At 35.2% G+C, this 27510-nt stretch overlaps 3 protein-coding genes across 4 annotated transcripts; 1 reads left to right on the forward strand and 2 right to left on the reverse strand.

Moving 5' to 3' along the window:
* Positions 1-589: 589 nt before the first annotated feature.
* Positions 590-6912, forward strand: LOC107851094 (probable pectinesterase 29). Its single transcript, XM_016696012.2, has 5 exons — positions 590-1310; positions 2234-2393; positions 3665-3877; positions 5497-5741; positions 6490-6912. Exons 1-5 carry the CDS (start codon positions 1066-1068, stop codon positions 6662-6664), a joined length of 1038 nt encoding a protein of 345 aa, XP_016551498.1. The 5' UTR covers positions 590-1065; the 3' UTR covers positions 6665-6912.
* Positions 6913-7483: 571 nt separating this feature from the next.
* On the reverse strand, positions 7484-11233 carry LOC107851241 (translation initiation factor IF-1, chloroplastic). Of its 2 annotated transcripts, none has more exons than XM_016696190.2 (2): positions 10937-11233; positions 7484-8302 (listed from the first exon to the last, which is right to left on the reverse strand). In XM_016696190.2, the coding sequence occupies exon 2, from the start codon at positions 8222-8224 to the stop codon at positions 7757-7759; it is 468 nt and encodes a 155-aa protein (XP_016551676.1). In that variant the 5' UTR covers positions 8225-8302; positions 10937-11233; the 3' UTR covers positions 7484-7756. The 2 variants fall into 2 exon arrangements, with proteins under 2 accessions (XP_016551676.1, XP_016551677.1); XM_016696191.2 differs by having other exon boundaries at positions 7484-8276; positions 10937-11198.
* A 6283-nt stretch (positions 11234-17516) lies between these two features.
* LOC107851445 (protein arginine methyltransferase NDUFAF7 homolog, mitochondrial) lies at positions 17517-26897 on the reverse strand. Its single transcript, XM_047401290.1, has 14 exons — positions 26647-26897; positions 26464-26543; positions 25391-25502; positions 24606-24688; positions 23618-23683; positions 23346-23446; positions 21898-22016; positions 21658-21698; positions 21196-21281; positions 20313-20475; positions 20082-20198; positions 18941-18985; positions 18196-18327; positions 17517-18106 (listed from the first exon to the last, which is right to left on the reverse strand). The coding sequence occupies exons 1-14, from the start codon at positions 26690-26692 to the stop codon at positions 17972-17974; spliced, it is 1326 nt and encodes a 441-aa protein (XP_047257246.1). The 5' UTR covers positions 26693-26897; the 3' UTR covers positions 17517-17971.
* Between the last annotated feature and the right edge of the window lie 613 nt (positions 26898-27510).

Raw genomic sequence — 27510 nt, forward strand, 5'->3', positions numbered from 1 at the left:
TCTTATCCTCCATCGGAGCGACTTTCACCTTTTTCTGAACAGTCTCATTCCTAACCCTATCTCTCCCAGTAAGTAAACGATGCATGATTGTAAAAAAAAGAGACCAAAATAGCAAGAACAAAATAAGTGCAACGATAGATAGTAATATGCATCAATAAATAAGTCTACTAAACGGACATGGGGAGAGAGGCTACCCCACTTTTTCTCTCACATAGAATGCGACAACACTCAACTACTTTCGAAATACTAACCTTCTATTTTAATTTTTGATTTCATACATTTCTATCTGAGATTATGTTCTCAGCGTATACGTTGTGTCTAAGCAATTAATAGTATAATTCAAACTAAAAAGGCTCATTAATTAATAGTATAATTTAAACTAAAAACGTTCATCATTTATCTGGTTTAATGAATGAGAAGCTTTTTAAATTTCATGTTGTCAAATATTCTTATCTGAGATTATGTTCTCGACGTACACGTTGTGCCTAATCAATTAATAGTATAATTCAAACTAAAAAGACTCATCAATTAATAGTATAATTTCAAACCAAAAAGGCTCATCATTTATCATTTATCTAGTGCAATGAATGAGAACTTTTTTTAAAAAATTTCACGTTAATAGCCACATCAAATAAACACCATTTATAACGTCCATACTTTACTTTTTATACACTTTTGGAAAATCTTTTTTTTTTTTTTCAGTTTCTAATCATTATTATTTCTCCACTTTTCACATTTTCCTTTTTTATTTCCATCTAAATTATCAATCATAAATCAATCACTAAAAATGCCAAGATCCTTAAAATTCTGTAATTAATACTACTTGTAAATCATATCTGTTATCTTCTATGTAAACAAACATTCTTTCCTTTTTTACCCTTCCAATTAACTCTATATGTGGAATTGTATAAAATCAAGGTTTCTCTATATATAGTTAATTTTTAATTCTATTCAACCTTTTCTTTATTTTTAGTCTTGTATTTAACTATTTATTCATCTTAAATCTTCTTCATTTTTCTAATTTCATTTTCCTTCCACATATCCTTTTTTTTTCTTCTTGAAAATATGATTTCTTTTTTCAATAAAATTCTTGTTTTTTTCTTCTTCTTCTTCTTCATGGTTTTTATTGAACTAGGAAATGCAAGAATTATTAGTGATTTTCAGTTTAAACAACAAAAATTTCATTTTCCAACAGTATATGTTGATCAATCTGGCCATGGCAATTTTGCAACTATTCAATCAGCCATTGATTCTGTCCCTCAAAATAATCAGAATTGGATTTGTATTATCATCAAAGCTGGTCAATATAGGTATTAATTTACTATCTTAGTTTATATATTCTGTTTAAATTCTAACGGAGATAAAAACACTATGTGATTTCTTTTCATACGTCGTAGTCTTTGTAGATAAAGTTACATGACATGTAGCTGGTGGGAGGTGACAGGTATCCGTGGAATTAGTTGAGCTAGTCGAGACATGAGCGAGCTGCCTCAAACACCACGATTATATTACAAAAATAAAATAGAATTGGCTATAAACTTTGTTGTTAAATAGCTCATAAATAACTCGAATTTTATTGTTTAACTATAGAATTTGTATATCTAATTTATGTTGTTAGTAGTGATAGAGAATGATTATGCTATCAGTGCAATTCAACTTGTCTGTCATGTTACTGCATAGGATAAACTATTATATTGTTCGGACACTTCGAAAATGTTATTTTTCTCGTGCTCAATTCCCAAAAAATACACTGTTTTTGAAGGATTCAACCCACATGTTACAACATTTAGTTCAAGTAAATAGCTAGACGATTGTACTTGATGACGAAAAATATATGTACAATGTCATTACATTAAGGCTACGTACGATAGATTCTGATATGATTCGACTCTTTTCTGAAATCTACACATAGCGAGAGCCAGTGGTGGGTTCAGAATTTAGGAGTCGTGGGTGCGTAGGGAGGTTCGAACACATATCGATGCCCAAAGCTTTAAGGTTCCGTCTATAAACCAAAGCACTCAGCTATCTTCTTGGTTTCTTGGGTTCTTTTTTGACTCTAATACCAATTTCTATACACTTCTTATATAATTATACCTACTCTGCGTTAGGTTTAACGGGTGCCAGAGCACCACAAAAGTGCACCTAAGTCCGCCCCTGACAAAAGCTTTAGTGAACCGAACCGAACTGACCTTAATTATATTATTTTAATGTGATTTTGTGATATTGCATGTAGGGAACAAGTGAAAATCCCTAGAGAGAATCCATATATTTATCTAAAAGGTGAAGAATTTGGAAAAATCATTGTGACTTGGGATGCTCATGATACAATTGCTACTGATGCAACTTTCACTACTGAAGCTGACAATACAATTGTGGAAAGTATTACATTCATAGTAAGTGAAAATTAACCACTACTTTTTCATAGATTTCTGAAATAATTTTCATTATAAAAAAATATATACATCATTAACATGATATTTTGTTGCTAGGCACTACTCGTAATAACGAACTTATAAAATGGATTTATTTATTATAAAAAGAGAAAATGTATTGTTCTATCCTAAACTATACGCGAAATTGCTGAGACACATCCGAATTTTAGGAGGGTCCTATTACCCCGGGACTAATTAAAATCGTATTTTTGACAACCTTAGTGCCTACGTGGACCTTCAGTATGTTGATTCACTGGTGTGCCACGTGTGCCACGTAGACACTAAGGTTGTCAAACATACGGTTTTAATTAGTCCCAGGGTAATAGGACCCTCCTAAATTTCGAGTGTATCTCAGCAATTTGTGTATAGTTCAGGGTGGAAACAACAGAACATTTACTCTTATAAAAAAGATTCGTCGTTCTTCACCTTAATTGTTATTTGAACAAGTAAAAGTAGTCTGACCATGCGAGAATTTTTATATCTCGCATTTACTTAAATTGTGGTAATATGGGAATTTCTTTCGTTGAATAGAAAATGATTTTACATCAATAAGTAAAGAAAAAAAAAATATTTAGTTTTGTAGCTATGTTGCGTGAACTCTCCAATATTAATGTTACCATTCTCATGTCCGATTCTCCAAAAATATACTTCTACTATACTTTGATAGGACCTGACATGCACCCGGTAACATTTTAAAAAATTGGAGCAACATTAATTTTTAGTACTACCCTTTACAATAATTTAAAAGTATTTAAAAAATTAATATCCGAATTAAGACCAATAATTGGAAGGTACTATTACTATCATCGTACTCCGAACTAATTCATTATTTTTTATACGGACCAAACTAATTTTCACTATGTTTTTTTAGACATATACATTCAGTACTCCCTTGAACTATTGGTCAAAGTTGTTACGACACATTCCAACTTTACAGGGGTCCTATTACCCCTTAACTCAATTTTATCGTATCATTTTTATCACCCTTTTATACTGACGTGACACCTTTATTACATAAAAATGGGATCAACGCCAAAGGTGTCACGCCAGCTAAAAAGGGTGACAAAACTTACGCTAAAATTAAGTTCAAGGTGTAATAAGACCCTTGTGAAGTTAAAGTATGTCGTAGCAATATTGGTCATAGTTCAGAACGTACTAAATGTTTTTCTCATTTTTTTATTTATTCTTGCAATTATTAACAAAAGTATATATATATATTTTTTTTAAATCAGAATTCTTATAATTATCCTCCAAAAAGCAACAATAATCCTAGGGTGGTGGCAGTTGCAGCAATGATTTCTGGAGATAAATCAGTATTTTATAATTGTAAATTTCTTGGATTACAAGATACATTATGGGATGTTGAAGGCAGACATTATTTTAAACTTTGTACTATGGAAGGAGCTGTTGATTTCATCTTTGGTAATGGTCAATCTATTTATGAGGTAACATACTACTTCCCATTTTATTCCACAATATCATATGGTTCAATCTTTTTATAACATCGGTGTTTGTTCAGATTATTAACGAAAGAAATTTAAAAAAAAAAAGAATGAGTAAATTATTTACTATTTCCTGAATTATAACCAAATTTGTCATGACATACTCTAACTTTACAGGGTGCTATATTACCCCCTGAACTAAATTTTTGCGTATTTTTGTCATTCTCGTTAACTGACGTGACACCTTTTGTCAGCCTTTTTGGCTGACACGACACCTTTTACGTGAGCTCATTTTATGTAATAAAGACGTCACGTCAGCATAAAAGAGTGATAAAAACACACTAAAATTGAGTTCGGGGATAATATGATTTATGTGAAGTTGGAGTGTGTCGTAGCAGCGATAGTGAATGAATGTTATAGAGAGGTCTTATTGTACATTTAGTCAACTCAGCCCATTTAGTCAGGGACGAAGCTATAATATTAGGTACTGATTCGGATGAATCTAATGGCTTTTGCTTAGACCCTAAATTTTTATTATTAGAAAATTCATTAAGTATGTATAAATATTTAATTTTGAACCCACTAACTAAAATACGATACAGATTTGATGGTGTATTTAGAACCTATAAACTTCAAATTCTAGCACCTTCGGGTGTGGTTGAGTTGGTTTGAGGGGTGACTTCCAAAGCGGAGGTCGCGGTATCGATCCCCCTGATGCCTCCTCAATCTAGCTCGTCGCACGGGGTTTACCTAGTGCGGTTTACATCTTCTGTGTGGTTTACGAGCAATTTCATAGTGAGGGGTTTATCCAGTGCGCACAAAGTGCTCACCCGAAGGGCAGAGGCTGTGGCAGAGATTGTAGCGGCTGCGGGTTTTCCTGGAGTTTCCAAAAAAAAAAAAAAATACTTGAAATTCTACTACCACCTCTGCACGCAATATTTCACATTCATACCTGCATGTTATTGGTCTATCCTAATACAAGCATCAATTGTTGATTCCACAACTTGAACCCGTGGTCAACGGCCTTAAGTTAACATAAAACAATAACTGATTCATAATCAAATATGTCTAAATATTTTATGCATTTCTTATTATAACATAAGGTTTGAACAAAAATTACTGTTTTCGATTGCATGGATCTAACACCTTATAGCACATAAACAACTTTACCATTGCTTTGATAATCTCTTCTAAAGAATACAATATATATCATTTAAAACTTTCTTATACTGCAAATAATTATACTGCTATCTGTCATGAGCCGGGGGTCTATCGGAAACAGCCTCTCTGCTTCATCTGAGGTAGTAGTATGGACTGCGTACAGTGACGGATCTACCCTTTGCCGAGGGGGTCCGAACCCCTTGGGCGAAAAATTATGCTATATACGCATGGTTAAAATTATTTTTTATGTAGATATATTAGATGTTGAACCCCCTTCGGTTATTTCGTATGTTCACTTATGAACCCCCTTAGTGAATATCCTAACTCCGCCACTGACTGCGTACACATTACCCTACCCAGATTCCACTGCGTGGGAATACAGTACTGAATATGTTGTTGTTGTTGTTATAATGAAAATAATTAAGCACTAATTAATCATGTGTTAATTGTTGTATATGCAGGGTTGTTTAATATCAGTAAATGCAGATGCATTAGATGGATCATTAGGTTACATAACAGCACAAGGGAGATCAAACCCTAATGATAAAAGTGGATTTGTGTTCAAGAATTGTGATGTGAATGGAAATGGACAAACATTTTTGGGTAGGCCATGGAGAGATTATGCAAGAGTTATTTTCTATGATTGCAACATGTCTAGTGTTACAACACCTCAAGGTTGGGATGCTGGAAAATTTGTTGGCAAAGAGTAAGTCATTTAAGATATTTGAAATTGAGATAAGCATTTAGTACCCTGTCGAACTGTGGTCAAAGTTGCTACGACACACCCCAATTTTAATTTACAGGGGTTCTATTACCCCTCTGAACTCAATTTTAGCGTACTTTCGTCATCCTTTTGCGCTAACGTGGCACTTTTATTACATAAAATGGGGTCCACATCAAAGATGTCGTGTCAGCTAAAAAGATTGATAAAAATACGCTAAAATTTAGTTCAGGGGTAATAGGTCCTCCATGAAGTTGTTGTGTGTCGTAGCAAATTTGATCATAGTTCGGGGGTACTAGATGTTTTACTCTTTGAAATTCACTATCTCAAGTAATATATATTCGTGTTGTGAGTTAGTGCTACAACAATCTCTCTACCTCACAAAAATAGGGTGGTTAGGGCAGGAGCTAGCTTAAGGCTGGGCAGAGGGTTCATTCGAACACCGTCGGTAGAAAAATATACAATTTATACATGGCTAAAATTATTTTATATATATATATAGTAGATATTGAATCCCCTTCGGTTAGTTTGTGTGTTTACTTCTTTATATATTTTGAACTCCATAGCAAAAATTCTGGTTTTACCGTTGAGGATGGTCTACGTACATTATACCCACATTATACCCTCCGCTGACTTTACTCGTATAACTAACTACACTGAATATGTTGTGGTAGCATTTATAACTTTTGTGTTGATTTTAATTATATTCTTTTTTATTTTTCATATGATTTAGGAAACAATTGACATTTGTTGAGGAAAATTGCAAAGGAATGGGATCAAACAACTCAAAAAGAGTGCCATGGAAAGCAAAATTGAGCCAACAAGAGTTGCAACAATTAACAAGTCTCTCTTTCATTGATGATGAGGGTTGGATTACCAAACAACCCTTGAATAAAGTACTTCAATAGTTTTTTCTATGGGAAAACAAAGATATAGCCAAACCCATAGTGTTTATAATTTTTTTTTTATAGCCCCCAAAACAAATTTATAAAAGAAAAAAAGATTAAGTAGCTTAGCCTAGATATATATTTTATGGATTCATACAATAGTATTTGTTTCATGAGAGAGTGCAAACTCGACTTTGAAAGTTTCATTTGCTGCCCTCTCTCTGTCCTATAACTTATAAAGGAAAGAACGTAAACTCGACTCTAAAGTTTCAGTTGCCTCCCTCTCCGCCGAATGATTGGAAAAAAAAAGAAAAAGAGCACGGCGAAAAGCCAACCTTCTATTTTATTATTCTACCTTTGGTCGTGAAGGTCAATTTTGTCATTATAGTATAATATAATTAGCCACTTTATCTAGCTATGACCATAACAAATAAGTATATTGCAAGAAATTAATTTTGGATTTTTATTTTAGTTTAATGCACCCTTGCAAACTGAAGGAGGCTGGTGAAGAATTGAACCAACATTACGGTCCCTTCGAGCTACTTTTTTCGCGTACAAAATGAAAATCAATCTCAACATACTTAGTTCTTGAATGAAATATCGGTTCATCTTGTGAACATTAGATTAGACAACTGCAACAAATTCCTCAGAAGGGATTTGTTGGTTTAAATGTCCATTTGAGAAATGAATTGCAAAAGTCAAAGCGTCTTCCCCCTTCAACCCGAATCTTGTGGGTTCGAGTCACTAAGGGAACCAAAAAAGGTTGGAGCTCCTAGGAGGGGTGTTAAGAAAGAAGTGCAAAAGTGAACTTTGTTGTTCATATAGGATAAACCCAAAATAGGCAACAAAAACCAGCAGATAAATTCAAATGAGGATAAAACAATCAACAAAATAGCCAAAAAGATGCACAAGTTTTGCTTTTCCAATCTAATTGGTTTACTATCACAACATAAAGGTTAACAACAAAAGTAAATGCCTATGAATATCTCAAGCATAAGAATATACATTTTAGGTTCTCTTCTCATAAGCAAGGATAGGAGCAGGTGAATGGTGGTTCATCAGCAAAGCCGGTCGCCGGTCGCGTACAAAATTGCCTTCCACCATCACTGACTCCTACCCTTCTCGACCACCACGGAGTCTATAAGTGATTCGACCTTTACTGGAATCATACCGACTTACTTCAATTTTGACTCTGTCTCCGGGCAACAACCGTATGAAATTCTTTCGTATCTTTCCAGAAATGTATCCCAGTACCACCTCTGCGTTGTCCAGTTTGACCCTAAACATGCCATTGGGGAGTGACTCGGTAATGCAACCTTCATGAGTCCATTTCTGTTCCTGCGAGAGACACTGAATGCTCATAGTACGTCTGGAATAGGTGAAATTGTTCTTCTTCTTCGACTGTTGCTGTGTTTTAACCAAAAGTCCCTTGGCATGTCTCATTAATTGTTCTTGCTTGCTGACAAACACAGAACGCGGCAGTGCTAATGAATTGGAGGTTTTACAGGACGTTGGAGTAGGGGAACAAGATGTCATTGCAGCAGTAGCGGGAGCGGTATTCCACCATGATAGAGATGCCATTGAAACGACAGCTAGTCTATGGTGCACGATCACAACTCAGCAACACAGCTATCTAAAAATAGCCAAAGGACAACACAGCTGCATTAAGAGAAGATAAAAAAATTTATGTATGTAAAAACAAAACTAGACAAACGACGATTGTTCTTCAGTCTTTTAAAGTGATAAAGAAAACTTTGACCAACACTATAAAAAATTTATGTATGAAAAAACAACTAGACAAACAACGATCGTTCTTTAGTCTTTTAGAGTGATAAAGAAAAATTTGACCAACAGTACTTTGGCATCTTTCCAGAGAAACTATGTTAAAATAAGATAGACAATATGAATGCAAATCACAAATTAGACAAACTAAACTTCTCTAGTCTTCCAAAGTGGACCGAAAACCTTAAACTTTCAAATCTTCGGCATTTTTCTGAAACAAAATTTGAATAAACTATCTGCAAAACCGAAGAAATAAAAATTATATGCCACCTCACCCTTATATTCACTATCACCAACATTCTGCTAAAACTATGGATAAAAGAGGAAGTTCAATTTTTTTCCTCTTTTATTTCAGACTCGAGACATCTTCTTTGTTTCCTCTTCCTCTTTTCCTTCTTCAAGTACCTTCAGGTCTTCCGGTCAACTCCCAACTGCCATTACAGCTGGCAAGTCTACCACCTCAAAAACAAACTAAAAAGTTCTTTTCTTTCGTTCCAAGTTTAAGTCATGTGTATGTTTTCTTTGGATTTCTTACATGTGTTTCTATGTTCTCGTTTTCTTCTGCCGCTGCTACTTCTCTTTTTCTTCCTCCTCCTTCCTCCACTAGCTCTATTAGCCCATTATGCCATCCCACTCCGACAGCTTCAATTCAGCTCCTACAGCCTAAGTTGTACGGACTCGTCACTTTCGATGCTGTACCCCTGTCAGATTCTTCAAAAATACACTACTTTTAGCGACTCCGACACGCACCCATTGATATTTTTGACGAGTCCAAGCAAATAGCCTACAGCCCAACCTCCAATCACCATTGCAGCCTAAAAGTCCCATCCCCAACCATACTAGTGGTTTGTTAGTCTCACTCCTCCTTTTCTGTCCCCTTCTTCCTTTGTCAAATTTCTACCCCCAAACACACAATTGATGGGTGCCGATTGGGAAGAGGGAAGACATAAGTAAAAATAAAACACAAAGACAAAAAGAAAAAACCGGAATAAAGAAGAAAAAATAATAAAAGGAAACGAAAACAGACTTGAGTATTAGATTGGTAGTTACCGTAGCTCCAATCATGTTACTTAAAAAATACTAACAAAAGCATGAAATTTGACATTAAAGACACCACAAATAGTGCCACAAAGCTAAAACTTTAGGGCTCCGGTTAACACATCAAAGGTAACTCTATCGAAATCACCACTGCTGTTCGCTTTTTCACCATTATTTCTACATATTGCAATAAAATTCTTCGTGACCTCCTGGTCACATAGCAACAACTATACCAGTTACTCCAAGGCTCCCCTTCAAAGCTCGAAACTTGTTTAAAAATTGATATACTTTTTCTTTCTGCAAAACTTGTTGCTAGCTCTAAATCCTAACAGGGACAAAAACACGGCAAGTAACTCTCAAAGTAAATACTCCAACTTTGAGAGTGCACGTCTAGACACCTACTCAACTTGGAAACTAAACACTCCTACGAGTCCACGTCAAGACACCTCAACTTGGCAACTAAACACTTTTACGAGTGCACGTCTAGACACCTCAACTCGGCAACTAAACACTCTTAAGACTGCACATCTAGACACCTCAACTTGGCAACTAAACACTCTTAAGAGTGCACGTCTAGACGCCTCAACTTGGCAACTAAACACTCTTAAGACTGCACGTCTAGACGCCTCAACTCGGCAACTAAACACTCTTAGGACTGCACGTCTAGACGCCTCAACTCGGCAACTAAACACTCTTAAGACTGCACGTCTAGACGCCTCAACTCGGCAACTAAACACTCTTAAGACTGCACGTCTAGACGCCTCAACTTGGCAACTAAACACTCTTAAGAGTGCACGTCTAGACACCTACTCAACTTGGCAACTAAACACTCTTAAGAGTGCACGTCTAGACACCTCAACTTGGCAACTAAACACTCTTAAGAGTGCACGTCTAGACACCTACTCAACTTGGCAACTAAACACTCTTAAGACTGCACGTCTAGACCCCTCAACTTTGGCAACTAAACACTCTTTAACTCTGTCCTCACTGTATCTCATGGACACTCGATACTGACGTGACATGCAAATTTTGGAGGTATCCAGATGATCATTTTGTAAGTTGGAGTTTCGACTATCTTCATCTATTCTAGCCTTAGTGGATAGAGTTACATGATACCTGTTCCTAATGAGAGGTCAACATACACAAAAGATGGCCCGGATACCACGATTATCAATTAAAAAAAAAAATCTTGCTAGCTATTGGAACTAATAGAGGTGCGTGCAAACTAGCCCGGACACCACATAATTGCAAGAAAATAATAATAATAACAATAAAAAAAAATTGTTGCCAACTCCTAACTCAACCATTCTACACATAAAAAATCAAACAAAAGCTAATAAATAAACAAAAATTGCAAAATTCCACATGAATAATAAACAACTTACTAAAATAATTCGGTTCATAAAAAAAAATACAGCAAAATAATACAATAATTGAAGTACAACAAAGAGCAAGAGAGAAAAAAAAAACTACCGATGATAAACGGGAAAGGAAGTAGTATCAACTTTGCTGGAGAAGAAGGACTACTTCGAAACTTATAGAAACTTGAGGTCCTTATTTGCAAGAACAAAAAAAACAAGTTCACCGGAAACCACCACAAATTCGCCGTTGAATAAATTTTTCCGGCGCCGGTGAGAGTGAATTTACACTAAAATTAGTAATGCCTTTTTATTTATTTTTTTATTTGGATAAGAGAGGAGGGGACTAGAGGATTCTCTTTATCCCGTCAAAAAAAGTTAAAAATAATAATAATAATTAAATATAAGTCTGTATTTTTAAAATAATGGAATTTTTAAAGGAAAAATAATATAAACATACGCCTTAATTTAACGTATTAATACAAATCTTTATCCTTACAATATAATTATAAAATTCTCAATTAATTATGTATCTTCGTTGGATGTATCGAAAGCTAATTATGTATCTCAATAGACCCAAAATAGGAAAAATATATCGGGAGCTAATTATTTATCTTTTAGAAAAAAATGTATCTTCGTTGGATGTATTATATATCTCGAATGATTCAAAATCGAAAAAAATATATGAGGAGCTAATTATGAATTTTTACAAAGAAAAACTATTGGGGCCTAATTATGTATCTCGATAGACCCAAGATCAAAATTTTCAACAATTATGCAAAATGTCGAGATTCTCTGTAATTAAGCTCCAAACTATCTGAATTTATGTTGATTGCCTTTTTAAATTTATTTAATTACCATTTTGACTCATTTTTATTTAAAAACTATATGAGTTAATTTAAAAATTCATTATCTTGGATTATCATACTATTTATTGTTGCTACTGTTCTCTTCTTTCATGTTTGACTTTGATATATTGTATTTAGATCTTCATCGAAAACAGACTCTCCACCTTCGTAAGTAGGATAAGAATGAACACACAATCCCCGTCACGTTCTACTCATTAGTTACATTGAATATATTATTGTTGCAATTTAAACTTGACAAGAAAGAGTCACAAAAATGTAATAATTCAATTTATTTTAATCTCAAGAAGCAAAATTTGAATTATGTTATAAATGTATTTACATTATAGTGAATGTCTATCAAGATCTACTTTTATATCTATTAGGATTTGAAGCATCCATCTTTTACTCAGACTAAGAGTAAATTTACCCTGTAAATAGAGAGGTTTTGTTCATTGTATTTACAATCATATGATCTCTCATCCCTCAAGAGAAGAAATAAAAACCACTCTCTCTATTCTCTCTACTCTTCTTCTTTATTCTTTCTTATTTTATAATACGTTATCAGCACGAGACTCTGTCAAACAAGGTGAGATTATAAATCTGAAGGATTTCAAGGTTAGTAATTCTTTATGTTATCTTTCTTTTGCTACTACTAATATAATTATTATTGGATTTGAGGAAAAATAAATTATTTGGTACCATTTATATTTTAAATTTATTTCTCAAGAACAATATTATCAAAAAGGATGATAATATGTTGGGTTCAAATCCCATCGATCCATGCCTAGGACGTCTTTATACGGATAAGATGTTGAGTTTGAATCTCAATACACCATATTGATAATACTATGATGGCTAAGGCAAAATAATGAGTATTTGATGAAAAGTCATGAAATTTGACTCATTGAATATGCTCCATTCCATGAAGTGAATGTGGTAGCAATATATGATAAGTCTGAAATATGATAACTTACTTTATTCTTGAGGTGTATGCGGTAGCAGTGCATAATATGTCTGAAAGAAGACAAGTGATTGAATGCACGAATATATGCGTGGAGGGACAATATGATAATGATCATCAAAAGTGATGATATTTTCACACGCTTATATGATTATAAGATATGCTAGAGAAAAATTCTCTACATTATATGTATGCCTCGATTTGCTTCTGAAGTAGCAAAATCTTGAAAGAGGTTATAAGCTATCATAATTTGATAGACTTAAGGCACGATTATATTCTATTCCTGGGGAATGAAAAACTTATTAATGCAAACGTGCACTTGATTGTGATTGTATCACAACTCACCTCCGAAAGAGGTTGAATAATTTTGAAATCTTGAATAATTTTGAAATCTACTTCTGAAATAGTAAATCTGAAATTTATTCATGTAATAGTAAATCTAAAATTTACTAAAGAAAAAGTACATGTCATGGTAAACTTGGAGTTTACTAGAATAAAAGTTCATAAATTGATATGAATGACTGTGACATCTCGAAGATGTGCATGTATTGAAGAACTAGAAGTTTTTTCAAGAATTATTTATGTCGTTTGTTCTCGTGACAAGTTGGTTGGACCAGCTAATATTGGGCTTGGATCCCTTCAAATCTGAAAATTATAAAAGGTGAATAAGTGTCCATTCACCTATCATGTGATATGTTGAAAAGATGCATCAATAAGATGATCACATGTACATTCATTGTCAACCTGCAGTTTGACATTCATAAAGTTGCTTGCTCAACAAAATTGAGTTAAAAACACAATTTTCAGATTGTGCAATCAAGAAAGTTATCTTGATGATGATGGTTTGGCATTGAATGCCTTTGATAAATAGCTAAACCATCGCTAATGAGAACAAAGCTTCATGTGTTGATCTGAAATATGATATGTTGCATACAATAACAGTTATATGCATTAGACCAATAAATTATGATTATTTCTTCCCCTCAATTGGTTCAAGGTCATGAACCAACTATTCCATCTAATAGTTTTGATGTGCGGTACACGATTAATGAATATACCATAATGCACGAAGATGGATCCATCAAAGAAGATGGAGGATGTATATTAGCTTTCCTAACATAAGGGAGAGATTATAAACAGCTATGAAGTATGTTAGAAATTATCATCAGATTCTCATTCAAAAGATAATTCAAGTCAAATGTCGAACGCATCTCATATTTAAACAGCAAGTACTCTTATTTTATGTCTCTAAAGGACAAAGTCTGCATGCGGGAAGCGTGATAGACCAATCGATTCCAAATGAAATAGTACTTGCATAGAATAAGGAGCAAATAATCATAATAAGAAGGCAGTATGCGCTTGAAGAGCCTATGACATAACACTTTATGAAACCTTATGAGAGGTTTATGTACCTGAAAATAATGAAGTGATGAGATCTCAAAATGTTATGTCGCATTGTGAACCGATACGAAATGATATATCATCAATATATTTGACACAATATTGACGCAATATTGTGAAAGATTACGAGGATCTGAATTCTACGTTTATTTAAGCATGCTGACGTAGAAATATTTATCAAGTGACATGAAAGGATGCATTTTGGTAAGCGTAAAACTTATTTGATTTGCAGTCCAGACACTTGAAGATGTCACTCATGAAATGTTGAATATTGTCACTTGACAAAACTTATGTGAAAACATTTAAGGATTCAAACTGCTTGAAGCATATAAAAGTTTCTGGAAAACTTATTTATAATCCTTATAATGTATAAGCTTATTGCTTGAACATCATTGGAACTCTTGGAGGGTTTTCAAAGCAATAGATTATTTGTTGAAATTCAAAATATATCGAATTTGATTTGTTATGAAGTACCATATCTTAGTGCAATTGATGCACTCATGTACCTTGCAAATACTACAAGTCCTATAGCCTTTTCAGTCAATTTGTTAGCAAAGTATATTTCTGCTCCTACTATGAGACATCAAAATGGGATAAAACACATGAGTTTGTTTTATTCTAAAGATTGCAGTCCCAATCTTATTAATCATGCTAATGTTGGGTACTTATCTGACCCGCATAAAGCTCGGTCTCAAATAGGCTATGAGTTCATATGTGGTGGTACTACCATCTCTTGGAGATATACAAAGCAATCTATCATAGCCACTTCATCGAATCATGCTGAGATAATAGCTATTCATGAAGCAAGCTGAGAATGTGTATGGTTAAGGTCTATGATACATCTCATTCGAGAAAAATGTGGTGTGAAATATGACAATCTACCCACAATTTTATACAGAGATAATTAGGCATACATAGTACATCTTAAGGGGGGATTCATAAATGGAGATAGAACGAAGCACATTTTGCCAAAGCTTTTTTACATACATGAGCTACAAAAGAATGATGATATTAATGTGCAACGGATTCGTTCAAATGACAATGTGACTGATTTATTCACCAAATCTTCTCCCATTGCAACTTTCAAGAAGATGCTGCATAAGATCGAGATGCAAAGGTCAAGGATGTTCTCATTAGGGGGAGTTAATACACGCTGTACTCTTTTCCCTTACGAGGTTTTGTCCCACTGGGTTTCCCTTGTAAGGTTTTTAATGAGGCAGCCGAAATACGTTTTATTAGAGATGTGTACTCTTTTTCCTTCACTAGATTTTTTTTCCTACTGGTTTTTTTCTAGTAAAGTTTTAACGAGCCACATTATCTACCAATTAGACATTCGGGGAAGGGGGTGTTATAAATGTATTTACATTATAGTGAATGTCTATCAAGATCTACTTTGATATCTATTAGGATTTGAAGCATCCGTCTTTTACTCAGACTAGGAGTAAATTTCCCCTATAAATAGAGGGATTTTGTTCATTGTATTTACAATCATATAATCTCTCATCCCTCAAGAGAAGAAATAAAAACCACTCTCTCTACTCCTCTTCTTTGTTCTTTCTTATTTTATAACAAATTCATCATATTAGAACTTTTTTTTTTCAAGTGAAAGGAGCCCACTTTGGAGTCGCTCGCAGGAAAAGCACTGACCTTTCCTCGTTTTCCCGTCAACTTCGAAAAGATCAACCCATCACGCTTATAGCTCTATACCCCAATCCAACTTGCTCTGACCCTACATCCTTTCTTTCTATTCCTCAGTAAGTAGACCGTGGGAGCATGAAGGGCAATATCTACTTTTGACTGATAGAAAACATCGCTCACAGAAGAAGCACTGACCTTTCCTTGTTTTCCTGTCGGCTTCGATAAGATCACCTCATCACGCTTACAGCTCTATACCCCGATCCAACTTGCTCTGACCCCAAATCCTTCCTTTCTATTCCTCAGTTAGCGAACCATAGGAGCATGAAGGGCGATATCTATTTTTGACTGATAGAAAACATCGCTCACAGGAGAAGCACTGACCTTTCCTCGTTTTTCGTCGACTTCGATAAGATCACCCCATCACGCTTACGGCTCTATACCCCAACTCAACTTGCTCTGACCCCAAATCCTTCCTTTCTATTCCTCGGTAAGCGAACCGTGGGAGCATGAGGGACGATTTCTACTTTTGACCGATAGAAAACATCGCTTACGACTTTTCCTCGTTTTCCCATGGACTTCGATAAGATCACCCCATCACGATTGCAGCTCTACATCCCAATTCAACTTGCTCTGACCCCAAATCCTTCCTTTCTGTTCCTCGATAAGCGAATCGTGGAAACATGAAGGGTGATATTTACTTTGGACCGATAGAAAACATCTCTCTTCTGTCCCTCCTGACAAGGCTAGAAGGTTTATTACTTTTATGCTAGCCATTATTAAGAAGTGTGTATAACATTGATTCGATGGAATCCAAATGATTAATGATGTGCTAGAAGGAGATGACACACCTTGGACACATACCTTTTAAAAATCAAGTTTGAAATATTTTACTTTGTGACATATTCTATCACGTGTTTGGATGCTCATCAAAATAGATCATAATTCGAGTGTTTAAATAAAATTTATTGACAAATTTAAGAGATTTTCGAAATATGCCTTCACCATTCTTTTACCTTCATTTCCATGAAGCACACTTGATCGATAGACCAAAAATTTTAAAACAAACTTGATAGGACTAGCATGGAAAAGAAAAAAGACAGTCTGATACACAAAGCATTATGTGTTCACACAAGGTCCAGAAAAGGAGACAGCTTGATACACAAGCATTCCGTGTTCACGCAAGGTCTAAAAAAGGAGACAACCAAATACACAGCATTTTGTGTTCACGCAAGGTCCAGAAAAGGAGACGACCTGATACACAAGCATTCCGTGTTCACGCAAGGTCCTGAAAAGGAGACGGTCCGATACACAAAGCATTTTGCATTCTTGCAAGGTCCAGAAAAGGAGACAGCCTGATACACAAAGCATTCCGTATTCACGCAAGGTCCAGAAAAGGAGACGGTCTGATACACAAAGCATTCCGTGTTCACACAAGGTCCAGAAAAGGAGACGTCCTGATACACAAGCATTCCGTTTTACGCAAGGTCCAGAAAAGGAGACGGTCTGATACACAAGCATTCCGTGTTCATGCAAGGTCTAGAAAAGGAGACAGCCTGATACACAGTATTCTGTGTTCGTGCAAGCTCCAAAAAAGGAGACGGACAGTCTGATACACAAAGCATTCTGCGTTCGTGCAAGCTCCAAAAAAGGAGACGGACGGTCTGATACACAGCATTCTGCGTTCACGCAAGGTCCAAAAAAAGAACGCATTACAAGGGACGTAATGTAGACAATCCGCCCAAATACGAGCATCAATGACTGCTTTCACAGCTCGAACCCGTGACCTACTGGACTAGCTTGAAAGATGTCTACAAACCAAAATTTGGTAGGAAAAGGAAACACAGAAATATAAAACAGTAGATTCTCATTATTTCCTGTAAATATGACCATTTAAAGAAGTGCACAGAACAGAAAAGAAAAAGAAAAACAGAAACACGTTTGGCATTTGCCAGTGCTATATTTTAACTGCTATGAAAGTGAATTCTCTTGTTGAACTCTAAAGAGTGAAAAATATATATCATCAATCTCTTCTACCACTCTTGATACTCATTGTTAACACGTTCGTAGCCAAGAATCACAAACATTCTTAATCTGATCAAACAAACTCCCCCAGACGGCTACCCCGGTATCATTTGCTATAGAAGAACATCGACAACTCTGTTATCTCCAGCGTCTTCAAAAACTGTTCCGGCTGCTGAACTGAAGGTTGAACAATATGTTTCATCAATTCAAGTCACGATGAGAAGTGTCCTCTCTACACTTGTGTTACGAGCTTCCTTGAACGACATTTCTATAGAAGTGTCTATTTGACGTTGTGTGTGGGAACGCTCAAATAAAATTTGGTGTTTTTGAAGTCGTCAAGCAGAGGGTTATATCCATCTTTAGTTCTCGTCTTTGTTGGGAGACCAAATTCTTCCATAAATGCTGCTGTGTCGAGCTATAACAAATATTTACATGAATGAATATACACCGACGAAAGAAAGAAAAGGAGAACGTGGTTTCTCGCAGCTGAAGAGTAGGAATTACCGATAGAGTACGTCTTTTTTTTCCCCGCTTCAATGGCTCGCCATCTTTTTGCTGCTTCATCCATCCAGAGCAGTAATGATCCATCCGTTCCAGGAGCGAAAAATCTGTTGGAAAGAATATGTCGGCGTCCCCCTGCAAACAAAATATATATATAACGTTGTGACCAAGCACAGATGTTACTACACTAGAGATGCTCAAAGTTTCACAGTGACATGACGTATTTGGCTCACGTCAACCGACTCTATCATATTTCCATAGGACAGAAAGATTAAGCCGATCAAAATCAGTTTTGCGAGCAAAAGAGTTTCTTACATGTTTTACCATCAGTCCATGAGTTGTGACCACGGAAGAGAAGGGTGAAACGAAAAACAAAGGCTAATACATACATACGCTCAAACTTTGTCCTCAGCTGATAAGTACTCCAACTTTGATAGTGCACATCTAGACACCTCCAGAATGCATATGCCACGTCGGCATCAGGTGTCCATGAGATCCAGGGAGGACGAGTTGGAGTGTTTAGTTGCCAGCTGAGGCCAAGTTGACGTGTCTAGGTGTGTGCAATCTCTAAGTAGGAGTGCTTACTTGCCGGTTAAGGCCAAGTATGAATGTTGGTATATGTATTATGCCAAAAACGAAGTATTCTCGCTGCTGGAGTGATAGTCCATCAGACAAATACCTCTTATAAACAACATTTCATGATAAAATCCCGGGAGAAATACAAAAGATAACGATCAGATCACCTCACCTTTGCATCCAAATAACTGTTGTAATCAGAGCTGCTTCCATCTTTCTGCATTTAATATGAAAAGCGTAAATGCATTTATAAGATGTCAGTAAACATATTACAAAAATAAAAAATGAATAAACTGATAAAAGATAAAAAAATACTTAAAGCAAGCTCTGGCCTTAAAGATGACAAAGGATTAACACATACGACACTTTTACACGAAAAAAGGCAACTGCCAGAAAATATATCAAGTGCAATGCATGTCAAAGAAAACTACTGCAAATTTGCAATCAACTATTCACATTGGTTCTTTGGATACAATGACATGCCTGTCCGACATGGCTACGCACGAGATAAATGAACGATCCATGTACATTCAAGATTAAAGAATGATGTGAGTTGAAAGGAGAAGTTCCATAGCAACAGATGCAGAGGAAGAGTCATCCCTAGCGGATATTCACGGAGATTTAAGTGACAGATTCAAGAGAGGAGATGGAAGGCGGTTTTTTAAACAGTTTCTCCTACCTAAGGCTCAGACCCCAATGTCCAACAAGACATACAACAACAACATACCCAGTAATTTCCCACCTAGTGGGGTCTGGGGAGGGTAAAATGTATGCAGTCCATACCACTACCTCCGAAGAAGTAGAGAGGCTGTTTCCGATAGACCCCCGGCTCAAGTCACAGAGACAGTAAAAAAAGGTCGTAATAAAACATGAGATGAGATGAAATAATAGAAATAAGGCACCCACGAAGTAGTACGATACACTATCAAACTGCAAGCACCCACCTCCCCCAACCCACCTAACTAGAGACTCCATCCTATAATATGTGCGCTATAATCATAGCAACAATGAGAAAAAGATACGAACAGTAAACAAGCATCGGATCAACAAACAAGTACAAGGAACGAACAATTCTTGCGTTTGAGCCAATGGTTCACGTTTTAATTTTATAAATATTTAACAATTAATGCAGACAATTGCTTCATTTGACAGCCCACTGCACTCCTCCAACAACCAGCATCCAAATAATGACACCCTTGTCTCAGAAACTAATTTGACTAAGATGTTTTAGTTGTACTAGTATAATCAAAGATAAGAGATCCTACAACAAAGCACAGAAAAGCAATGGCATAAAGAGATAAAGTGGAATGTACCTTGGTTGAAACAAGTGGAGCTCTTTCACCAGGAATTTTAACATCAGGTAGATAACTGAAATCGGAAGCGATTAAAGACATCTTCGGTAAAGCTCCGTGTAAAACTTCTAGAAGTTTCTGAATTTTAGAAGCAGTACTGCATGAGTATATGATATTTTTTTCCAAGCATGAGCATTTAATATGTTAACCTAAACTAAGGAAAGAGCTTAATCAACATTGCAGAATTATTACCATGCAACCAGTGGGAAGCCAACACCATCTTGGCTTCGGAAAGACTTTTGCCCAAATATTTTTCATGGCTGAACTAGTTGTAGCATCAGGCATATCTATGATCTCCATGCAAGATTTGATTAACGAGTCTTCAATTGGCCTATACAACTCTGAGAGTTTTTCCCTGTTAAAAGAAGACAAATATGTGTTTTAGCATTATGGACAGATTGACAATCTTGCTCGACCATTTAACCTACTAATGAACAATACCGCCAATCCAAAATAATTCAGCGTCAAGCTAAATCCACCTATAAAACAAACTTACTCTCTTATCTTCTCTTACTTCTTTATGCAGTTCCCGTTTTTCCATATGTGTACGGAGTTGGGAGTGGCATAACAGATCCACATAACAAAAAAACAATACTTACTGCTGGTTCTATTAGTTCTCAGGATTTATCAATCAAAGGGCAAGGAATAGTTCCATAATATGTAGAAAGTCCATCACAATATTTTCCCTCAACAATCCCCTTTCTGCAGATAGAAATAAGACTCTACAAATGAAAGACCAACCACCCAAAGAGAAAAAGGAAAAAAAAAAAAAAAGGGGGGGGGGGCGGGGGAGCACACGTTGTACGGGCATAATTACCAACTAATTTCATTTATAGCACTCCATGTAAACATAAACCCCAGATGACCTACACGCATAGATGATCACATAGCAAGTGTGGTAGATAACTATGCTTGTGGAAATACTACTTTATTAGCAACATTCTTAGCGTTGTCCACCTATCTACTATCGACGAAATATCTCTGTCAAAAATGTAAAATTTGCTCAGGCCTCGATGAAAAAAATTCCAAAGCACAAAGTGTAAATATGTCATTTCAACAGTACAAAGTGAATTACCCTTGTTTTCTTTCAACCCACACTTCCATCCATGGAGACGTTTGATTCTCAGCGTAAATGAGATCATGAGGAAGATTGTCAAGCACCTAAAACATTACTCAATTGTTAATAATCTGAATGAATAAATTAATGGTTCACTATCCACCTTATGTATATACTAGTTAGTTTAGGCCAGAAAGTTACTCTTTCTGAGGACACAAGCTTTCAGGTTCACAGTTTAATGGGGCATACCAAATCCAAAATACATGAATTGAGATTACGTTCTTGTAGGATTTGCAAAGTGCTCATTACGAGCATGCCATTAGTCCTTGTCGTATAAAAGATTGGGTGACATTTGTAGAGAACCATATATTGTGAAGGTTCTCTAATCTTTGGTACATGGCTTGTATACGGGAATTTTTCCCACATTAACAAACTATTTACCTTGTTACAAAAAAAGAAGAATTAAGAAAATACCCATACCTCTAGCATGATAACCCAACAAGGCTGTTCATCCACATCCCCTGCTTTATCAAGAAAACTTCTTTTAGTGTGCAGAATAGGTCAACCTTTAGAAACCAAACAAACGGAATTTCAATCCACCATAATAAGATCAATGAGCAAGGATATACTTGCACATATATCATCTGTGACAATGCAACTTAAGCTGCTAAGCAATAGTGCAAAATAAAGAACAGGATCGGATAAATAACAGCATCATACCCCATCCATTCCTGTCGGTAGCATCACGGCGCTCTACTCTAAACTTCGATAAGTGACTATCGACTTCACCAACAGTTTCAATCTGCTTTGCTGCAAGTGAGGAACTGATTTCAACTGAACTGTACTCAAGAGAAGATGGAATTTAGTATTTCTTTAAGGATTGATTGAATGAAGCACCTGTGCAGAAAAGAATGATAAAAGGAACAGCATATGCTATGTTGCACTAATATTCTGCTCTGTTATTTAAACTCACTGGACACCCTTTTGAAACTTTATATGCGTCAACTGTAAGGTTAATATTGATTTAAAAAATACAATTCTTTATAAATCACTTCTTGTCGGCTGTCACAGTCATAAGAGGATATAACCACGTCATGGTTACACACTTTTGACTTGTATTTAACATTACTTAATAATTTTTTCGGCTTCTTGAGCCTTCTTCATTTACGACAAATGGATAGGTCGTCAACTTCTCTTTGGTGTAATGTTGGTAAGGGGGAAATAGAAGAAACGCTCTAACCTTTCAATGTAATATGATATTAGAGAACTTGAGATGCACCATTTATTGGTCCACTGTAAAGGCATAGACTGATATCAACCAAGCATGCATCTGTGATTGTCTACTCAAAATCTAAAAGGAATTACCCTTCTAAGCTATCACTTTTTTAAACCCTCTGAGCAACCAGGTCTCAGGATTGCATGATTTTAATCAGAATTACAGCACATACTTAAAAGGGCAGCCCGGTGCACTAAAGCTACCGCTATGTGCGGTGACCGGGGAAGGGCCCCACCACGAGGGTGTATCGTACGCAGCCTTACCTTGCATTTCTGCCAGAGAAGCTGCAAACGCCTTTAAAAGAGAAAAATGTTTGAAGAAAGAGGGAGAAATATCGTCCTCTCATGGAAAGAATGATTCTAACTGCCCAGAAAAATAATGCATGTATACCTAATCTAAGAAAATCTTTTGCATTGGGAAAAAGAAGAAAAATCAGCTTTGTTCCTCGTAAGTTTCCCTTTGGCTACCTGAGCATCTACCGTAAAATCTTACAATCGAATGGAGTGGTCTAAGACCATAAATATCCTTTTGAGGTGCTTTTAACCAATGTGGGATATTATATAAATCGACACCCTTCCCCACGTCTAATCCAACTTCAAGATTCAACGATGGACCTTAATGTGGAATTACGAGTGCCTAAAGTGCATACTTAAGGTTAGTTCTGAACACCATATGAAAGAATCCGAGCTTTTAACCCAAAACCTTTAGACCGTGAATGGAGTAGTAGCACAAAACCTTCATAACCCCTTTTGGATGCCCTAACGTACTTAAACAAATTCGTCTTTTGCTTTATTAGAAATGCTTTACTCTGTAACTCTGAAGCCATTCCACAACAAGTTCATCATGTGAAGCATTCTCAATTAGGAAAGACACTAGGAGCATTATCACATACGTGTAACTGATATTATCATAAACTCTTGTAGGTGCATTTAACTTTATGTAATCCAGGATGCCTTTCGCACAGGTTCCTGATCCACCGCCTATTTCATATATCTACACCCAAAGAACTAACAGTCAACATGTAAAGCAAGTGAAGGATTTATCAATAAAGTAAAATTTTAAGACGAAAAAATGGAGAGCATGTATAGTAATAAGCTTCAGTGGAAAATGAAAAGATCGTAATGCACCTAAAAAGCTACGTTCTTACAATATTAAGGAACTTACTTTTAGTGGCACAGATAGGTTTGTAGTACGCAAAATGGATTCAGCTATCCCATGTGCATACCAGGGCTGCAGAAAATTCCAAATGATATGAATGCATCTAACAGGTAGAGTAGTAAACAACAAGAAGGTTTTGAAGAGGAAAGATTCATATAGATGAAAATTTTGGTTACCTCAACTTAACTGTAATATAATTATAAATGTACCTTTTTTCAGCACAAAAATACCCTTAGCACAAATTTATATTTACCAAACAATACGGACAAAAAATAACGCCATGTATTATTGACAACACATCCATGACCACATCCTACATAATATTCTAGGCTAAGTTTATTAAATCTAGACAAGTTAAGATATAACTTCATATTTCCGATACTTTCACCTTCACAAGGTAGGGGTAAGAGGTCTGCGTACCCACCACCTTCTCAAATCCCACCTGTGGGATTACACTGGGTATACGTTGTTGTATTTCAGTTATTTTCAACGCACTATCTCAAACTCAAGGTGATGACAAAAGTTGAGTTGGTAAATGAAAACTAAAAAGTCAACTTGAGTATGCGGAAAGTAGTTACTGTTACATAACATGGAACTGATGGTTGAACACAGATTCCGCAGCTGACTAAATAGCTTTGCAACCCCTGACGTGGTTCTCCTTGATCTTAATATGGAAGATTGAATTAAATAGGTCAATATACAAAGACTCTTAACTAGACATTTAGTTGTGCAGAGCTGACTTGACAGGTTAGTTGACATAGAATGATATATCACTTCAAGATAAATGTGGTGTGCACTGCCAGTAGTGGACACCAATGCCAAAACAGTAGTTGGAAAGAGTCGTGCTACTACACCAGTCACCATAAAGAGACAAGACTAGTAAATATTGACAATACAGGAAAACTTAGGCCAGTAGATACCCCAAAAGATGGTCTACATAATTTCCTCACATATAATTAGCAATTATATTAGAAGGATAAGATAATAATATTACCTTAAAAAGCTCCACTGGAGTAAACCATGATACATCACTCTGCTGGTAAATCTTATCCAAATGCTTCATGTATGCTTTCCTACCTAAAACATCCAAAATTCGTATGGTCCATCTTGTAAGGACAATTTCTTTAGATTTATTGAATTAAAAAAGGACGACTTCTTTTCGATTGTACAATCATGCAACTGAAAGCATCATAGCATTTCATATCTCCTGCTTCCTTAGTTAACGGAGGAAATTGTTTGAGCATTCTGAGGAATAGTTGTATCTTGTATCAGGACTGTCATACTCTCGAAAGACAGGTTTTTCCAGTAGGAATCATTTGCCGCAAAGATTGGACAAATTTAGATGAATTGGTTTATTTTCTTAAAATTCAAAATTTCAGTAATACAGTTACTTGATTTTTACGTCCAGCAGTTCAATCTCTAAAGACCGTAATTTGAAGCATTGCACTTCATATTAAAGAGAAATCTGCTTATGTGAGCTTCGTAATAGCATATTCAGTCCTAAGCTCTTACAAACTATGACTAATGCTGTCTGAATAGCACCTGAATACAGTTAAATTGATGCAGCGGATTATATAGCTGGCTCCAGCTAATATAGAATTGAGCCGTAGTTATTGATAGCCTCTTCTTCATACTAAACTGTTATTGATTGATCGTGCTCCAACTAATTTACGATTGAAGTGTGTTCCTGAGAACTAATGTAGCATTACAATTCGACAAGTCCCTACTTAAGTCATCGAACAGACGAAGCAACAATAAAGTAAAATTGGCATCAATTACCTTCAAGCCGATTGAACTTAATGCTACTATCAAGCACTCCAACTGACGTTGATTTCTGGGAGAAATACCCGACATTTGGATCATACAATGCCTTGTGAATGAAATCTCTAACCTTCACATTACCAATATACAAGAAATAAGCCAATAAATCAAGTTCAAACTAAAAGGGTATGTTTCGTATGCCAAAAAAAAGTTTTCTTGAAATGGTTCCTTGAAGAAATCATTTTGCACCTTTGTTAACGTGGATGGTGAAAAGTGTTTTCACCACTTTAAGCCAACAAGTCGATGAAAAACTAAAAGGGTGTGTTTGGTATGCCAAAAAAAGTTCTCTTGAAACGGTTCCTTGACAAAATCATTTTCCACTGTTTGTTAACTTGAATAATAAAAAGGGTTTTCTCCAAGAACAATTTTTTCACAAATTATGAGCAAGGTTATCGTCTTTTATTAAATATCTCTAAAGAAAATGAAAACACTTTCCAAAAAATTGAATCTTTAAGCCAATAAGTTGTGAGTAGAGAACAAGACACCGACAGAGTAATACTATAAACTATCTATTCGAGATCACAAACATCATCGGAATACAACAAACATTTAAATACAAGCACGGATACAAACAAAGCACTCCTTCCTGCTATTACAGACGCACTCCTAACCCACTAATCCTCAGCCCTAATTTGCGTCCTCCACACCTTCCTATCAAGGGTCATGTAACCGCTCCATATCATACCTAATCACCTCAAAAGATAACACGACAATCGAAGTACAAGAAACAACATACCAAATGCACATACATATTACACCCTCCATCCCATTTTATGTATCGCCATTTCCTCTTTGGTTCGTCCCAAAAAAAATACCTTTCCTTATTTAGTAACAATTCCACTTAACAAGAAAAGACAACTCAAAAATAAACAATAAAATAACTTTAAAGAGGATAATTTTGTAAAATTCACAAAATCATTACTTATTTCTTAAACTCAGTGCCCGATCAAAAGGCGACACATAAAATGGGACGGAGGGAGTATATCATAAACTAAAAAAAGATAAGCAATAAAGAGAAATAGAGAAATTACAAGAATTGGGGTGTCACCAACAATGTGAGTAGACAACAAAGCTGAAGATTGCTGCTGACCCAAGAACTCAAATGGAATCACTGAAAACAAACATCATTAAAACTTCAGAAAAATTTAGGTAACAAAAAAATTAATTGAAATGAATAAAAAATTATAGTACAGAGTAAAAGAGAGAAAAATAACCTTTGGGTTTTTGGAAAAGAGAGAAAAAATTTCTTGAAGTGGCCATAAGCTAGTTTTGATTCTGAGTTTCAGATTTGAAGGTTTTTGTTCTTGAAAAGGTTTAAGGATTTTTTTTTTTCTTTTTGCTTCTCTTTTGGGGAATTTTTATTTAAAAAAAATAAAAAAAATTGGCCCAAATAAGTAGTTTTGACCATAAAATTATAATTTCAAGTTTTTGATGTCAAATCTTCCAAAAAAAGAATTTAAGTTTTGTGTAGTGTATAAAAACATTCTATATTATTAGATAAGTTTAATCTGCTACAGCAAGTTATTAGTTTAATTTTTAAAAAATTTACAAAAATAATTAGGTAATCTAAGTTAAGTTGATAGTTTAGAATTTTTTATAACGAAAGTACATTAAATTTAAATGCAAAAAGAAATGGGGAAATTTTGATTTGATTTTTTGATTTCAAATCAATTATTTATTTATGAAACCTGTACATCAGCTTTACCTTCGAGACATGATTTTAAATCTCAAATTTGAATATGATTTTGAAAGTTAAAAAATTTCTAAAGTTACATGTTAGTGAAGTTCATGTTCAGTCAAAAAATAATTGAATTTCCAAATATTTTTATTGTGATTTTAATCATATGATTAAAATTTAATTATTTTTGTCTGACTTTAAATATTTTTATTTGAACTTCAATTTTATTATATATGTGCACGAATTTCAAATAAAAAAACCCTAAGTAAGATAAATAATTAATTTTCATCATATATGATCAAACTTTAATTTGAACTCGGAACCAAATAAGCCACAAAATAAAAAATAACCAAAATAGGTTACTTATTTAATAAGTTACCAAAATAAGCTAAACTTAATA

Source organism: Capsicum annuum, chromosome 12 (genome assembly GCF_002878395.1).
Source record: "Capsicum annuum cultivar UCD-10X-F1 chromosome 12, UCD10Xv1.1, whole genome shotgun sequence".
Classification (NCBI taxonomy): domain Eukaryota; kingdom Viridiplantae; phylum Streptophyta; class Magnoliopsida; order Solanales; family Solanaceae; genus Capsicum; species Capsicum annuum.

Coding starts and splice junctions, on each gene's coding strand:
- LOC107851094 (XM_016696012.2), top strand. CDS start 1,066: ATGATTTCTTTTTTCAATAAAATTCTTGTTTTTTTCTTCTTCTTCTTC. Junction 3,878..5,496: donor ATGGTCAATCTATTTATGAG/GTAACATACTAC, acceptor TTGTATATGCAG/GGTTGTTTAATATCAGTAAA. Junction 5,742..6,489: donor GGAAAATTTGTTGGCAAAGA/GTAAGTCATTTA, acceptor CATATGATTTAG/GAAACAATTGACATTTGTTG.
- LOC107851241 (XM_016696190.2), bottom strand. CDS start 8,224: ATGGCATCTCTATCATGGTGGAATACCGCTCCCGCTACTGCTGCAATG.
- LOC107851445 (XM_047401290.1), bottom strand. CDS start 26,692: ATGGCCACTTCAAGAAATTTTTTCTCTCTTTTCCAAAAACCCAAAG. Junction 23,447..23,617: donor ACCTATCTGTGCCACTAAAA/GTAAGTTCCTTA, acceptor CTTTGGGTGTAG/ATATATGAAATAGGCGGTGG. Junction 18,107..18,195: donor AAAAAAGACGTACTCTATCG/GTAATTCCTACT, acceptor TATTTGTTATAG/CTCGACACAGCAGCATTTAT.